At 47.5% G+C, this 16,905-nt stretch overlaps 2 protein-coding genes across 5 annotated transcripts in view; one reads left to right on the forward strand and one right to left on the reverse strand.

Moving 5' to 3' along the window:
- Positions 1-3,008: 3,008 nt before the first annotated feature.
- On the forward strand, positions 3,009-9,743 carry LOC309522524 (uncharacterized protein). Its single transcript, XM_082205878.1, is given in 11 exon segments — positions 3,009-3,220; positions 3,349-3,392; positions 3,394-3,461; positions 3,464-3,583; positions 4,758-5,011; positions 5,193-5,256; positions 6,756-6,883; positions 7,285-7,403; positions 8,052-8,187; positions 9,267-9,393; positions 9,521-9,743. Coding segments are annotated over 11 exon segments (1,140 nt in total). The 5' UTR covers positions 3,009-3,187; the 3' UTR covers positions 9,568-9,743.
- Positions 9,744-9,852: 109 nt separating this feature from the next.
- Positions 9,853-16,905, reverse strand: part of RBM10 (RNA binding motif protein 10) — a 44,188-nt gene continuing 37,135 nt past the window's right edge. For 2 of the 4 annotated variants that reach the window (XM_082205792.1, XM_082205790.1), the window contains exons 18-24: positions 16,402-16,551; positions 15,735-15,800; positions 15,185-15,370; positions 11,069-11,143; positions 10,879-10,985; positions 10,550-10,679; positions 9,853-10,104 (exon numbers count right to left, since the gene is read on the reverse strand). In XM_082205792.1, coding sequence (XP_082061918.1) covers positions 9,979-10,104; positions 10,550-10,679; positions 10,879-10,985; positions 11,069-11,143; positions 15,185-15,370; positions 15,735-15,800; positions 16,402-16,551 — 840 coding nt within the window. In that variant the 3' untranslated portion in view covers positions 9,853-9,978. The remainder of the gene's footprint in view (positions 10,105-10,549; positions 10,680-10,878; positions 10,986-11,068; positions 11,144-15,184; positions 15,371-15,734; positions 15,801-16,401; positions 16,552-16,905) is intronic. The other 2 variants (XM_082205793.1, XM_082205791.1) reach the window with 1 other exon arrangement.

Raw genomic sequence — 16,905 nt, forward strand, 5'->3', positions numbered from 1 at the left:
ACAGGGAATGGGATGGCAAGAGGAGGCCCAAAGATATCCTGGATTCTGTTTTTATGGTGAGAGTGTAACCTGTCCCCCAAAGGAATGGAGCAGCAGGAGGAGGTGGCTTGGAAAGAATAGTCCTTGCAATTCTTTGTGCGACTCCTGCCTCTGCCTTATATTGAACAGTTGGGAGGGGAATGGTGGCATTTAAGCTAAGGCCTCCTGCTGCTTTTTGAATATATGACACTGCCACCTTTCTTTTGTTTGGCAACTCTAGCCAGCTTGTAAGGAGTAACAAGGCATGCTTCGCACCCCATTTGCCTCCATGCCGGGTCTACTGGGAGCATGTGGAAGCACTTTAATCATAAAGATAATAATATCTAAGTTGGTGGCACCTCTCCAGGCGAGATGGTACATGTTAACATTACAGAATGAAGAAATCCCTCCTTTTGTTATGATCTTTGTATTTGCCGGGGGGGGGGGTGATGAGAGAAGAGGCATAACTTAATGCAGGCCCGTGATTTTGGACCCATAAAGCAGATACTGTGAAATAGCTGTATTGTGACTTCCCAGTTGTTTGACAACCCCTTTGTTTTTTGCAGTCCCAGACAGGCAGCAAAAGCAGGTTTACCAAGGGGGATGGGACTGCATTTGGATTGGAAATCACAAGCCGGGTAAACCAGACTTAATAGGACATAATTGTTGGCAATAGCTTCCCCTGATATGAGGTTAAATGTCCTTTTCAATTTATTTTTCAATCTGATTCCCTGCTTCCTGCTCGAGCTCTGCTCTTTCTCTGGAGACTGACTTTGATTTTGTGAATTACTTACCACAGTGTGAATTTGCAGCAGGTACCAGAGTCAGATTCATAGCTGTCAACTTACAGATTTGAAAATAAGGGACCAGCAGCCTCGAAAATAAGGGATCAGCAGCCAAAATTAGGGATTTTAGACAACCAACTGAAATACGAACTTAAAAGGGACCAGATAATTTTGGAGAGCAGTGCCGGTTTTTAGCCCTTCGTTTCCAGAGGTTGCTTCTAAAGACACCAGCTGATGAAACACTGCAATTAAATAACTACAAGCAGCAACCACTTTTCGTGCAAAACGAAGTCCAAGCTACAAAGATGCTGCTGCAGTTCTGTATCTTTTCTCTCGTGCTCCATCTGCAGCTCTCAGTTCCATCAGGCGGGGCGGGAGGAAGGGGGTGTCGGAAATCAAGCCTTTATCAGGAGAAACTGGCAACTCTCCCAGGCACCCGGATTGGTCTCCTGTTGACCTCCCTGTCTGCTTTCCCAGCAAGATCCAGGCAGAGGTCACGATAGGCGATCCTTCTCAGCGTGAGAAGAACCCCCCCCTTTCCTGCCCCCCCAGCAGGGGAAAGAGATAGAAAACGTATTTACATGCCTTTATTTCTGTCTTTGCAGCGTTACAAAAAACATGACTGCTCTCTTCAAACTCCAGCAGTCGAGAGAGACAAACATTTCCTGTACAGCTCATATTACACTCTGAGCTAATTCCGGTGCCCTCTGCACTGTGAATTGACTGTCCCTCTGTTTCCCACGGAACAGTCCCAACATTCCATCATGTGATGTTTTCAAGCTACCAGCAGCTCGCAGCTGCATTGCTTCTATATTGTAACGGGGGGGGGGGATAGTGCCGAAAGTAAACCCGCAGCTCAGACCATCTATGCTAGTCTACCACTACAAATCTATGGGAGAAGCACTTGCGGTCCTTCCTCCGCTTCCCCCCTCTATGGTTAGCCCTTGGAACACCTGCCCGCACCTCCGCCTCCTCCTCTCTCTGAACTGCTTTCTCTATGGTTGCCCTCGCTCTCCTCTCAAGGCTCCTCAGCAATTCATAGGCCTCGCCAGGCTGCCCATCTTATCCGGGTCCTTCGGCAGCACAGCCACAGTACGGCCTAGCGGGAGCAGGAGCGGTGGCGATGGGCAGAGGGGAGGCCCCAGGCAGAGGATGGCAGCAGAAGGGCCCGAGGCTCCCACCAGTCCCGGCGGGGAGGGGATCCCAGGGGCTGAGGCTGGTGAGAGGAGGCCGGAGGGGGGCAGGCTGGGCAGCCAAGCAACACAGTTGGAGCCTCCCTCCTCCCTGGCCGGCAGGGAGGGAGAGGAGCTGCTTCCTTTGAAACCCGGGAAATTTAATGGACAGTAGCGGGACACTGCGCTGGGATAAGGGAGTTTCCCGCCAAATAAGGGACGGTTGACAGCTATGTTCAGACGGTAGAGAACAAGGTCCTTGTGCCGCAGTGAGCCAGCAGCTAACATTCCCCAGAGAAAGAAATCCTATTTATTATTGTTCTCCATATGGATTTTCCAAGGACTGGTTCTTACTTTTCCAGTAGGTAGTTTGCTCCAAAGCAGGGCCTTGTCTGCATCACTAGGAAAACCCGGTTGCTCTGCACATAATAAACCGAAGTCTTTGTGAACCACTCACTCCATAAAAGCATTTCTTCCTAACCCTGACATCTCTGCTCCAACGCTGCTCCATAATGCCCCTCCCATCACCTCTCCAACCCAACTTTTGTGGGAAGCGCCAATGAGTGCACCTTCATTTCTAAGAGTTTGGTTATTTTTCTACTGGCCATTGTGATAAAAAAATCTTAGAAGCCAGACACTTGAAGAAAATTGAAGAAAAATTGAAGAAAAAATGTGAAAATATTTGAAAGTGTAATAAAAGTTTGTTTCCCTAAATTCAGCCTGACTCAGTCTGATTCTTTGATTTGGTAGGTCTGTTCATGGGAATTTGCTGTCTGGGGCCTCCATCCCTTGGGGCAGGAAACCTCAGAATAGCAGGAGCTGAAGCCAAGGGCAGGGAAGGGCAGCTTCCGGGATGCCAAGGCTTGCTTCTGGGCTGCCCCTTGGCATCTGGTTCCCACTGTGGGAAACAGTGTTGGTCTGGAGAAGGAGGCCTTTGATCCACGGAGGCTTGGAGGGTCGAGTGGTCATTTAGTTCACCGCCTTTTTCACCCATCTGGCAGGAGAACCCACTGGGATAGCCTCCTGACTGTGGACTTATTTATTCTATTTTTAAAACACAATGCTAGTTCTCCTCTACATTTTATTTTACAGGTTATTATAGTGTTGCACAAAGTCCTTTTTCTTTTTTGGGTTAAATGTGCTGCCTGTCCATTGCTCTGGACTCTGGAGGAATCTGTCAGGCCCTGGCTAGGGGGAAGAAAACTTGGGAGTATGCTTTTGAATTCTGCACAGCAACAGGGAAAGGTGCCAAACTGACATTCGGGGGGGGGGGCGGGGAAGATTCCGTAGCCCAAGCGGGTCGCCCATCTCTTCCTCCATCTCTTGATTTTTCCAGTTTTTTTATCCCGCTTCTATACCGCCCTTCCTCCTAGGGACGCGGGGAGCCTCACAACGAGGCGACCCCTCCCTCCCTCCCTCCCCTCCAGAAGCCCGCCGGTGCCCGGGCCGAAGGCGAAGCGAGAGCCGCCCGGCGCCGGCGAAGGCCTGCGGAGGAGAGCGCGCGGCCTGGCCCGGGGCGGGGCGGCGCTTGGGGAGCCATGGCGGCCGCCGGCTGGTCGGCGCGGGTCACGGCGCTGCTGCGGAGGATGAACTCTTTCCACGGAGCAGGTAGGGCCACGGCCAGAGGGGCGGCCCGGGGGCATCTAGTCCAGCCCCTGCCACGCAGGACTCCTTGGCCCGCCCTCGCGGGGCTCGAAGCCACAGCCGACAGAGCTCTCCCCCTCGCAGGGGGGCGGGGGGCGGCCCTTCTCGGCCCTCGATTAGGGATGCTGGAGCCGAGATTCCGGCCTTGCCGGGTCGGACTGGATGACCCTCAGGGTCCCTTCCCACCCCGTGATTCTATGGCCTCTAATCCCAGGTCACTCTCTCCCCGCTCTCAGGCTCCACAGCAAGCCCGCTGCTTTTCCAATTGCCCACAGCCCTTTGCAGTAAGGAAGGGGGTCGAAAATTAAGACAGCGGCCAGCTGTGAAGATGCATAAAAAAGCAACTGTACTAAAAGGAATTCTTGTGCCAATAATATTTTTTTTGGGGGGGCACCAAATTTTGTCTTCACATTTTGGTGGGGGCACCATATGACCAATATCTGCTCCTGGCCAGGTCTAGTTCATCGGGACTCCACTTGACAAACCCTAAAATAGGCACTCCTTAGTTTTAAAATATAACAACAACAGGATGAAAATTGCCTGCCCCAAAAAGCAATAGAGACAAGAAAAATAATGTTATATGTCAGCAGTGTTGTTTGGGGAGCAGGGCAAGCACTTTGAATATTGCCATAGTCTTATCACCCTGACAGAAATAAACTCTTGCAGTCTACGATTGCTATCTTATACATGCTTTTCTATGAAATTCAGGCTGCAATCTTACTTGCGTGTAGGTGCTTCTGAAATCAATGAAGCCTTCTTTTGAATAAACATGTGTAAGAAAGCAATTCCAAGCTGAGAAGCATTTGCCCGTGTCCAAAATGCCTTTCCCTATCAAAATGTTGTTGTTGTTTAGTCGTTTAGTCGTGTCCGACTCTTTGTGACCCCCTGGACCAGAGCACGCCAGGCACTCCTGTCTTTCACTGCCTCCTGCAGTTTGGTCAAACTCATGCTGGTAGCTTCCCTATCAAAATAAACTTTTTAAAAAGAGTCCATGTTATTGCTTACGCTGATCAGAGATGCTGCAAAGCAGCAGAGGCATAAAAATTAAAATATTTTTTATATACTTAAATATGGCCCTGCTCATAGGAACTAGGACTTGGCAAAATGATTTCAAATTGACAGCTTCATCCCCTTGCAGGTTCTTCGAAGGCTTTGTGCCTGCCATTTATGGTTGCTGGACAGCAGGTGGGCCACGTGCTGCCCTCTGTAGCCAAATATCTCTGTCAGTATCCAGCTGTTTTCTTGGTGTCTCGGGGTGATGGTGTGCCTTCTTGCGTAGAACTTAACAAGAAGCTGGCATCCTCTGAGCAAAGAACAGATGCTGTGGAAGGAGTACTCAGGGAAATGAGAGCACAGCAAGACTTCCCTTGCCTGAAGGAGTGGAGAGAGGAGGTGAGATTACCAGGCACCCAAGGAAGGCAAAGGGCCATGTGGCACCCATGGGTGTCTTTGAATACTGTAAGGGTCAAGTGAGAGGGACCCAGGGTTTCCATTCAGGATACTAGCTCTGGGAGGAAGGAGTGGTTGGGCCAATAAACAGTTGTCCATGAACCAAAACTTGCTTTTGTTGCAGCTCTACAGTGTGATGCCCTATTTTTGTGACACGCCTCTCTTCAGCATGGAGCGCTCTGCAACTCGTGAGTTTGAAAAACCTTTGACTTCCTTGCTTTGTATTCCATTGATATGAGACACAATTCATGCAGAAGTAATTAAGAGAGACCTCCTAGAAGCATTTGTCCAATCCCATCCATGGTAACAGTTAGGAGCACAGCTAAGAGCTCAAGTGCAGATTTGTCCAAATATCTCTTTTTTTACCCTGCTGGAGAAATCTAGCTTCTGTGCTCTATAAAGGACTATGTGCAGTGAATGAAACATGAATGCAAGTCCATTGATTTTAGTGGGTCTACTCTGGGTATGATTTAAGAATAATAATTATTATTTATACCCCACCCATGTGGCTGGGTGGTTGGATATCACCCCAATAATAATGTTTGTCCTTGAAAATGAGACAGCATTCAATGTGAAGTGGGAGGCTTCTGTTCCAATCCTGACTTGGTCAACTGTGCACTAGGTGGTCTCAGACATTGTCACAGACTCAGTTCCCCATCTATAAAAAGGGATAATACTTTACAACCCAAGACAGATTCGTAAGGTACTAAAGCCTGATTGCTTCATTCCTTTTCAGAACTGCCTGCTTTTTATCTCCAGCCAGGACTGCGTTGTCTGCTTACTGCTTGCAAACTGTTCTGCGTTCATCTTGCTTTGTTCTTCCTAGTCATCTGGGCTTAGGGGTTGAGCACCTCGAAACACATATCACAGGGAGGCTTTCCCTTGAAATTTGTTGTTCCCAGTTCCCTCTATTTTTACAGAATGAGAGTGCACTGGCTACTCTCTTCAGTTCTTTTTCTGCCCCATCCACCCGCTGAAACTCCACAGGTTTCCTTATGGGGAAAGGCTTGAAATTCACACATCATTTCAATAAAATGATAACTCCAGAATTGCAGCACTTCAGGAGATCTGTGGGGCTTTTGTGGGCAGTTGAGGTTTAGTTTTGATCCAGTGCTTTTTCTGTGTAGCTTCATTTAGCAGCTCTTCCAGGCCTGTGAAACCTTTTCAGGCATCTTAATATAAGCTGGGAATTTTGGAAATGAGATGTTGATAGTGACTTCCTCTATAGAATGACTACAAGAGAAGCTAAAGAATATTGCACAGCAAAAGTGCAAAGTAAGTGCATATTCAATCTTCTCACCATGCATTTCCTTTTCACTTGCAACTCTGGCTGTGTTCCTGGTGCCCCTCCAATACGGCTTTCCTGTCATTCTACGGAAGAAACTCCTATTCTCTAAGCAGTGTTAATTATCTCAGCCTACATCAGACTTCCTCAACCTTGGCCCTCCAGGTGTTTTTGGCCTACAACTCCCATGATCCCTAGCTAGCAGGACCAGTGGTCAGGGATGATGGGAACTGTAGTCTCAAATATTTGGAGGGCCGAGGTTGAGGAAGCCTGGCCTACATAATATGCCAAGTGTTTGGGCGGTGGTAGGGGGAAGGTCGGCCCACTCCTGTACTCTTTTTGGGGTTGCATCTGGAAATGATTAACCTGGACAAGTTACTTTTGTTTCTCTTTTGCACCCAGCATTGTTTGGAGTGAAGCGCTATGGCACCCACCTGAACGGCTACACTTGGCGCAATGGGCAGATGTTCATGTGGTTGGCCAGGAGGGCACTGAGCAAACTGACTTATCCTGGCTTGCTGGACAACATGGTAAGAGATGAGATGGAAAAGGCAATAGGTCTGCCTCTCTGATGTGAGAGTTGGGAGCAGCTCTCAATAATCAAGTGTTCTTCTATGGGGCTGGTCAGACAACAGCCACAGGGAATAGTGAGCTAAAAGGCTGAATACACAAAACATGCACCTGTCTGGTAAGTGAATGAGTATTTCAGCATGAGCCATTTCACCAGGCGGCTTGGTGCCCAGCATTAAAGGTGAACTCCTTCTCCCCACTCTGCAAATTGAGGCACAAGATAACAGACAATTGGGGATCATCATCCACTAAGTGGGTAGTAAGCTTACCAGATACTAGGGCCAATTCGGGGGGAGCAGAGCTGCTTTGTGCCCATTTACCATAGTAGCTCAATATTAATCCCTCATTTCACTCGCCTTAGGCTGCTGGGGGCATTGCATCAGGGTTGGGTGTCAGAGAGACGCTGGTGAAGGAAAGCCAGGAAGAAGCTTGCATCCCCGCTTCTCTCACTGCACTTGCCAAAGCTGCCGGAACTATCAGGTAATATTAAAAAGCTACCTCAAGTTCAGGAAAATGCAGTTGTGTAGGTAAGGGGAAGATTAATATTTAAAAGCCAGGGCCTGTATAAAAAAGGCTGTTTGTATTCTGTGCCTCTGCAAATTTGTTGTATGAGCACAGACACTTCAAGCTTGTATTTGAGAATTCCAGCTAGATTGTAGAAAGCCACCTTTTCATTGGTGCACAAGGAGTATGTGGCAAGGCCTCTGGTGCCAGGGCTTAAGACTGCCAACTCTGACTGTGATCCTTGAGCAGCACTTCCTGTTCTGTCCCACCAGCTGCCTTGCCCATTCATGATTTGCCTCCTTTTGCTTCTTACAAACTAATCCTAACTGAGCTTAATCATGAAAATATCTACCATAGCTTAGGTATATTTCTAATGTGCCTCAAGTATAGAAAGTAGATTGCCTTCATTTCTCTCCCTCTCTACCAGCTTTTCCAAACATCAGTAGGAATCGATGAAGCAGAGAGTCAAACACCAGAATCACTGTAGCTATTCTGGAAAAGGCAGATTCTCAGTAATTCAGATCAAAGTTTACCTCCCTCCCCAACCAAATAAGAACCTAATGCAACTTGTCTCCACAGTCATAAATACTGCTGAACTCTTTCCCCTGCCTTCTCCCACCCCAGCTACACCTATGAGGGTGCACAGGGAGGCATCTATGCTGAATGCCAGTTTGTATTTGACCTGAAGTTGCCTGAAGGTTTTGTGCCCCAGGTGGGAGACGGAGAGGTGCAGCAGTTCTACCTCTGGCCACTTGAGAAGGTTGGTAGGTGTAACTGGACTTAGGGCAAAAAATGCAAATCAGAAGTTGATACCGCAGAGAATTACACTGCAAATTACAACAATGGGTTAAGGCCTCCCACTAACATGACTTCCTCAAAGTTACTTGCTTTCATAAAACCATCTGGCAAAAGCTCTAATTGTTGGTTAGGGTTATAAATTCCTGTGCCTGTATAAGAAATAGTCCAGAGAGGGATGCTTGGTAATTTGATAAAAGAATTTTTGAGGTAGTGTAGAAGCAGTGTGGTAATTATGTATAAACTGCAATAATTCCATAGGCTGCTGTTGACTTCTGAATTTGGGTCTCGTCCTCCTCCTAAATTCACATAGCCTAGAATTTTGTTTGACTGGAAACAATTATCCACCAGTGGACTTTGTGCTTCCTAACCAAGTTCACATTCTTAATAAGACACAGCTACCCTGTATAGGTGGGTTAAACCACAGAGCCTGGGACTTGCCGATCAGAAGGTTGGCAGTTCAACTCCCTGCGACGGGGTGAGCTCCCGTTGCTCGGTCCCTGCTCCTGCCAACCTAGCAGTTCGAAAGCACGTCAAAGTGCAAGTAGATAAATAGGTGCCGCTCCGGTGGGAAGGTAAATGGCGTTTCCATGCGCTGCTCTGGTTCGCCAGAAGTGGCTTAGTCATGCCGGCCACATGACCCGGAAACTGTATGCCGGCTCCCTCGGCCAATAAAGCGAGATGAGCGCTGCAACTCCAGTCGGCCACGACTGGACCTAATGGTCAGGGGTCCCTTTACCTTACCTTACCATGGCAATTAGCATGCCACCTCCTAGTGAGAGAGAGATGTGAACTGTATATACAGTGGTACCTCGGGTTAAGTACTTAATTCGTTCCGGAGGTCCATTCTTAACCTGAAACTGTTCTTAACCTGAAGTACTACTTTACCTAATGGGGCCTCCCGCTGCTGCCGCGCCCCCGAAGCATGATTTCTGTTAACATTCTGAAGCAAAGTTCTTAACCCGAGGTACTATTTCTGGGTTAGCGGAGTCTGTAACCTGAAGCATATGTATCCTGAGGTACCACTGTATTCCTCTTCTGCAGGTGAAAGAGGCCATTGGATCTCCAGATTTCAAGCCCAACTGTGCAATGGTGGCTCTGGATTTCCTTATCAGACATGGCTACATCCAGCCTGACGGAGGTAGGCTGCAGGAGAAAGGTGGCTTGTCGGGTAAGAGGGAATTTATGTATGAGGGGCGAGAAGGATACAAGAGCAAGATATAGCAGGGGCTCGCTCTGTATGCATCACTGCACCATGGCTAGAAACAGACTCTTAATAGATTTCACTTTTCTTTCAGAACCTCATTATGTAGAGCTTGTGGAAGGGCTACACCGAACACTCTAGAAGGAAAAGGCTGTCCTTGTGGTTGATACAGAGGTCTTCTCTGTTGGTTGGTTTTTGCTGGACCAGTAATCATGGCATGGACTTCAGTTGGATTCAACAATGGCTGCCCAGCAGAGTAATGTGCAGAGCTTGTAGCTCAACATGTCACTATGGTATAGTAAATTAATGTATTTCTACACCATTGTTATATATAGATGTTCCCATAAGTGCTTCATAACTGAACAAGGGCCAGGAGTGCACCACTTCTTCCACAGGCCTCCGCTATGTTAAAAAAACAAAAACCTATTGCCCATTTCAACATTTAATTAAAAAAAAAAGTCAACCAAAAGGAACATTTTGTGAAAGTGAGGGACGGGTGAAGGGAGACAGTCAGCAGCAAAATACTGTACAGGTGGGTGCTCCTTGAAGAGCTCATTCTGACTCATTGAAACGAGTCAGCATCGTCTTGTGCAATGCTTCACGATAGGACTCTGATGCTACCGCCCCGTAAGAGCTGCCACGGGCCCCTAAGCCAGAGCCACGCACTCGTGTTTGGGCCTAGGTAGAAAAGAAAAAAGAATGTGCATCAGACATTTTTAGAGGAACAGCTTTTGTCCCAAACCACATTTCACCCAGAACGTTAGGACACCCCACTGAGGTCCCTCCTTGCCTACAACAGACTAATACCACCACTTTGTACTTCCTTCTGGTGCAAGTTCTCCTCAACATACTGCCAAAGGGCCTCTTTCTCAATTGTCCTAATTTCCCATGTGCTGAGGTGACCTTTTCTGAAGTGGGGGCGATGGTGATGGCAGGGACAAGAAAGCTATGCCTGCAAAACTCACACCAAGCAAGAAAGCCCAACTACTTCCTCCCTACCTCCCTTATTTTAGGTTGTTTTTGCAAAAATGGGGAAGTAACAGGAAAACTAAATGCTCCTCAAAAATACGAGCACTATACACTTTGCTTTATCCACAGTAACTTGAGCAAGGTCTTTTGGTACCTCAATAGGGGCAACGATCCCCTGTTTCTTGCGCCCCAAACCACTGCCCTCTTTCCAGCCCATGGCTTGCAGCATGCGACTGCCAATGTTGTCACTGCCAAGTCCATCCCGCGTTGGTTGTTCAAAATCCCTGTTGTAAAGGAAGGTGGGAGAAGAGAGGAACATATTCAGATGCCCGGCCCTCTCACTTTGCCAACTGAGCAAAAAGGGAATAGCATGTTGCACAGAGGACTATGGGACAGAAATGCCTCTCCCCATTACCAAAGCAGACTGCTCTAGAAGGGATCTCTTATCTCACCCTTAGCACACAGGGGCAGGGGGGGACTTACACAGTGGCTGGTGTCACAGCTGAATACTTCCTTTTCTTGGGTTCTGGTGGCTCAGGAACACCATACTTTTCCCTTCGTTCAGCTGCACGATCTCGATATTTCATCTGCTGGTGGTCATGAAGAGACAGCAATAAGGCACTGGCCAGGTAACCCTCACCCTCCTGGGGCCACTCTCTACTCCCATACCTACCTCGATGTCGTTTTTCTCAAGTGCCTCAAGCTCATGTTCTGACAAGTGTGCCCTCCGATGAATCTCCAGATTTTGCTGCACAGGGGATAATATAAAAATAGAGACAAGGTTAAGGTGGGCACCTGAAGATTCCCACTATGTTTTATTTCTATATAAGCATATTAATAACCTACCTTTGTGTTTCAGTTCTAAGGCTGGGGTTGGGAACCTCAACTCTGGAGGCCAAACATGGCCCTACAGGCCCTTGGGACTATGTTCAAAGAAACTTCCTCCTCTGCCTCACCCCTCAGCAACTTCCCTTTGCCCTGGAGTGTTTTCGGCTGGGACAATGCCTCTTGCTTCCCTGGATGGAGGATGGGATGTCTAAAACTAGACTACTATAAAAAGGTCAAATTGACATCCAGTGCTCCACTCAGTTTTGCCTCTGGCTCTGCTCATCACTGGCATATGGCCCTCAGAAGGTTGCACAGAAGAGAATGTGGCCCCCAGGCTGAAAGACTCCTTACATCACCAAAAAACAACAACCAAATATCACTTCCAAAAGAAAATAGCTAAAGCAGCATATGGTAAATTTCAAGATGATGATGATAATGATAATGATGATGATGATGATAATAATAATAATAATAATAATAATAATAATAATTTATTTATACCCCACCCATCTGGCTGAGTTTCCCCAGCCACTCTGGGCGGCTCCCAATCAAGTGTTAAAAACAGTACAGCGTTACATATTAAAAACTTCCCTGAACAGGGCTACCTGTACCAAAAACTATGCAGGCAACATCATAATTTGTAGACAGCACCTCAAACTAACGCCTCCAAATCTCAGATCTGCCAAGCAGCCCCAGGAGGATGCTAGAGTTGATGGTATCAGAAGCAACCAAGACACTTCAGCTACTGGAGTGCTGGCTCCTAGGGGCTGAGCCTTTTTGGAGCCACCCATATTTTTTGGGGTAGGGCAGTGTTTCCCAAACTTTTTTGGGCAACGGCACACCTGTTTACTGAAAAAAAATCTCGCGGCACACCACCATTAAAGCCCCGCCCCGTGACATCAGCGCGCAGCGTCACGCCGGGAGGGACGCACGAAAGTGAAAGTTTTTTCCCTCCCCCTTGCCGGGGAACCTCCAAGCTTTGGGGGTGGGAGGAGGCAGCAGAGCGAGGGACTGAGGGACGGCGGCAACTGAGGCGGCGGCGGCTGTTGTGGTGGTGGCGGCGATAGCGGGCGGAGGAGGGGGCGGCGGCGGGGCTTGAGGAGCCGTTGCCGGGAGTTGCTGCTGCTGTTGTTGCTGCTGCTGCCCGGACATGCCGGCCTCCTCCTCCTCCGCTGTCTCGCGCTCCTCCCTTTTGCACGCGCTGCCCCACCGCTCGACACCACCACCGCGGAGCCGCCCCCGGCTCGACGCGGATCCTCGCCGCCGCCACCTCTCACCGCCCGACTCGCCCGCCTCCCTCCCACGGCACACCAGCCAATGTCTCACGGCACAGTAGTGTGCCGCGGAACACCGGTTGGGAAACACTGGGGTAGGGACTGCCCCCCATACCCCAAAAGCATTGAGCCAAAGAATGGAGCCAAGTGCAGCATGCCTCCAGCAGTCAGCTCCTTCTCCTCCTCCTACAGGAGAGGAGGAGGAGGGTGGAGCAGCCTCTGCCGGTGGCGGAGCCATTGAGCCGTGCGGCCGCTGTGTTTGGCTCCACCTCCGGCTCCTCCTGACATGTTCTCAACATTGGTCCCCTACCCCAATCACCTTTGCAAGCTGGTGCCTCTGTCAGCTACATAACTTTTTATTTTATATTTTTTATTGAAAAATAAAAATTACAAGTGCACGAGTAAGACACAAAAAGAAGAAACAAGAAATAGAAAACAAAACAGAAAAATATATATTGTATACATTACAAAAAAGGGGGGGAATTGTTCTTGTAGTTAACTAAGACCTTTAAGGTGGATCTAAACACAGGAAAAAAGTGCTATAAATAAGGCAGAAATTAGACCATTTTGACAAAAGAAAAAAAATCCAATGAGAAATCCAGTTTTTTAGACAATTCTGGCTCTCTGGCACCATCTGGTATTGCATAGTTTCTCTACTAATGTAGCCGAATCCCTAATAAAAATGAATTCCAAATAACATTGAATTTGTCCATGGCAAGGTTACATTTGTACACCACTTGTTCATGTGTTGCGAGTTTGTCCATTTCTTCAATCCAATCATTAAAGGGAGCTGCATTTTCATTTTTCCAGTTCATCAACGCCAGACTTTTGGGGGGCGTGGAGAGCCCATTCATATTGTCCTTTTGTTAGATTCCATGTATTGGGTATATAACTGAAAAGGATTTAAGATTGCTCTGTATAGCAGGTGAAACTCAAAAAAATAGAATATTGTGGAAAAGTTCATTTATTTCAGTAATTCAACTTAAAAGGTGAAACTAATATATGAGATAAACTCATGACATGCAAAGCGAGATATGTCAAGCCTTTATTTGTTATAATTGTGATGTTTATGGCGTACAGCTGATGAAATCCCCAAATTAACAATCTTAGAAAATTAGAATATTAAATGAAATCAGCAAAACAAGGATTGCAAATAGAGCAATATTGGACCTCTGAGAAGTAGAAGCATGCACAGGTACTCAGTGCTTGGTTTGGGCCCCTTTGCATCAATTACTGCCTCAGTGCGGCATAGCATGGATGCTATCAGTCTGTGGCACTGCTGAGGTGTTATGGAAGACCAAGATGCTGCAATAGCAGCCTTCAGCTCTTCTGCATTGCTCGGTCTCATGTCTCTCATCTTTCTCTTGGCAATGCCCCATAGATTCTCTATGGGGTTCAGGTCAGGCGAGTTTGCTGGCCAATCAAGCACAGTAATTCCATGGGTTTTGGTACTTTTGGCAGTGTGGGCAGGTGCCAAGTCCTGCTGGAAAATGAAGTCAGCATCCCCATAAAGCTCGTCTGCGGAAGGAAGCATGAAGTGCTCCAAAATCTCCCGGTAGACGGCTGCGTTGACCCTGGACTTCATGAAGCACAGTGGACCAACACTCTGGAAACTTCACACTGGACTTCAAGCTTCTGGCATTGTGTGCCTCCCCATTCTTCCTCCAGACTCTGGGTCCTTGGTTTCCAAATGAGATGCAAAAGTTGCTCTCATCAGAAAAGAGGACTTGGGACCGCTGAGCAACAGTCCAGTTCTTTTTTTCTTTAGCCCAGGTAAGATGCTTCTGACGTTGTTTCCTGTTCAGGAGCGGCTTGACAAGAGGAATATGACATTTGAAGCCCATCTCCAGGATCCGTCTGTGTGTGGTGGCTCTTGATGCACTAACTCCAGCCTCAGTCCACTCCTTGTGAAAGTCCCAAACACATTTGAATGGTCTTTTCTTGACAATTTTCTCCAGGCTGCGGTCATCCCTGCTGCTTGTCACCTTTTTCTTCCACACTTTTCCCTTCTGCATAACTTTCCATTAATGTGCTTCGATAACAGCACTTTGGGAACATCCAACTTCTTTTGCAATTACCTTTTGAGGCTTTCCCTCCTTATGGAGGGTCTCACTGATGGCTTTCTGCACAACTGTCAGGTCAGCAGCCTTCCCCATGATTGTGCTTCCTACTGAACCAGACTGAGAGACCATTTAAAGGCTCAGGAACCCATTGAGGGTGTTATGGATTGAATAGCTACTGCACCTTTTCACAATATTCAAATTTTCTGTGATTGTTAATTTGGGGTTTTCATCAACTGTACGCCATGATCATCACAATTATAACATATATCTCATATATTAGTTTCACCTTTTAAGTTGAATTACTGAAATAAATGAACTTTTCCACGATATTCTAATTTTTCGAGTTTCATCTGTATTACCTTCTGCCAAAATATGTTCAATATTGGACATTGTACAAACGTATGTTTAGGGCAGCATTATCTCTGTTCCATCTCCAGCAGCTAATGCCTTAGATAGTCCTTTCATAAACAAGTGAATTGGAGTCCAGTAAGTTCTAAAGCTTATTTTTTGTTGTATAAGTCTTAATCTAAGATCCAGAGACACCCTTGTTATAGAACTTAACAGAGCTCCCCATAGTTTGGTTGAAATCAAGATCTCCAATTCTTTCTTCTGTCAGCTACATACCTTGTGTAATCCTGAGAGCTGCTGGTGACGAATAAGTGCCTCCTTGCTGGGAAACTGCCTCCGACAAAGCAAGCAAGCCAGCTTGTGCCAATCTGTCAGTTTCTCTTCCCGGTCAGCAGCCTTCTCCTGCTCCTCCTCACTGTCACTCTCCCCGCTGTAAGCAGCCACTAATCCTCGTGGGGGACTCTGCCAAGTTAAGCAAGGTCACAAGACGGAATATATCTCGGCTGGAATCAGATTCAGAAGGACCCCACAGGCCACTTACCTTTGTCTCCTTTCCCTCACCTACTCTACCCATCAGCCTACTCTACCCAGACCACCATGGGCTCACAGCGGAGAGTCGGTGCACCGTACAGCTCGACTGCCTTGGAGGAAGCCCCCACTTCAGAGGGCTTTATGTGGAAGACTTCCCCATGTTCATATTGTGCATCTCACCTATTCCCTCACCATTAAAAGGAGACAAGAGCAGAGAGTCCCTGCACCAGCACCCATTATTCTATAAGACCCAGAAGACCTGAACTGGGGATTAAGTGGAAAGGGAAAGGCTTACCAGTCTATCATCACCAGCCAGCTTGGACAGGTCCATGCCACTGTGCTGCCTCTCAGCCAAAGCCCCCTGAGGATACCCAGAAAAGGAAAAGGAAAAAAAGAAGCGTTAACTCTAACAGAAGTTCTCATATTCTTTCCCCAAATGAACAGCATGCTTTCTTTCTGCTCACTCATCCAGCCAGCCCCTGGATGACCCACAGCCCTGGGAAGAGATCAAACACAGGTGGTTCTTACAGGGCCATTTGGCCTTAATTTAGGCCAACACTCTAATTAGCATAGGCAAGACAGAAGCTTGCTTTCTTGAAAGAGACCCATCTTGCCCTTTGAAAATCACGGCTTCACGGATGTGCTCACTGCTGAAACAATACTCTTGACAAGAACTTCTCACATTAGCAGGAGAGAAAGACTAGCACTTGACACTGTTCGGTCTCACAGACAAGAGATCTGAGCAGAGCAAGAGAAGGTGGGAGATGTAGGACTCTGTCTTAGCAGCATCTAGGCCACTACTGCACTGCAGACACACTGAAACAGATGATGCCACAAGGCTGAACAACCTGCCCTCACACCCTCAGGTCATTCAGTTTTGTTTAGGCTTCAGGAATTAGCTGCAGTAGGTAATTTAGTACTAATCTGCTCCTGGTAATGGATGAGGAGACCCAAGATGTTACCTTTTTCTCGAGGATAGCATAGCCAGCATCAGCTGTGGCCGATTCCCGCCTCTCATCCTCTCGTATAGAGGAAACTGGCTGGAAGCTGTTCTTGAAGTTCTCCTTCTGCTTGTTGAGGCTACGGGCCCAGCGCTCCATATCTTTTGCAATCTGCAGAAGACACAAAAGTGGGGAATAATCCAGGAGAGGGGGTGGGGGAGGAGGAACAAAAGAGTTCTTAGTCCAGGCTGAAAATAGGGGTTTCTCAAAAACAACAACTTACTGGAACTGTGCAACAGGGCTGAAAAACAGCTATTTTTTCACTTAAAATGGCCCTGGAGGTTCCAAAATTAGCTATTCTCTTTCTCTCCCAGTCCCTACAAGAAGGAATGCTCCTCCAGCAACTACTTCCAGTTATTCTCCAGCAATACAACCCCATGCCATCCAACTGTTTTTCAACATCTTCACCAGAATACCCGAATAAGGCCTTCCCTATGCAGGCATTCCCCCTTTGGCCACTCCAGA

The sequence above is a fragment of the Podarcis vaucheri genome (genome assembly GCF_965113315.1).
Source record: "Podarcis vaucheri genome assembly, chromosome: 17".
NCBI classification, from domain to species: Eukaryota; Metazoa; Chordata; class Lepidosauria; order Squamata; family Lacertidae; genus Podarcis; species Podarcis vaucheri.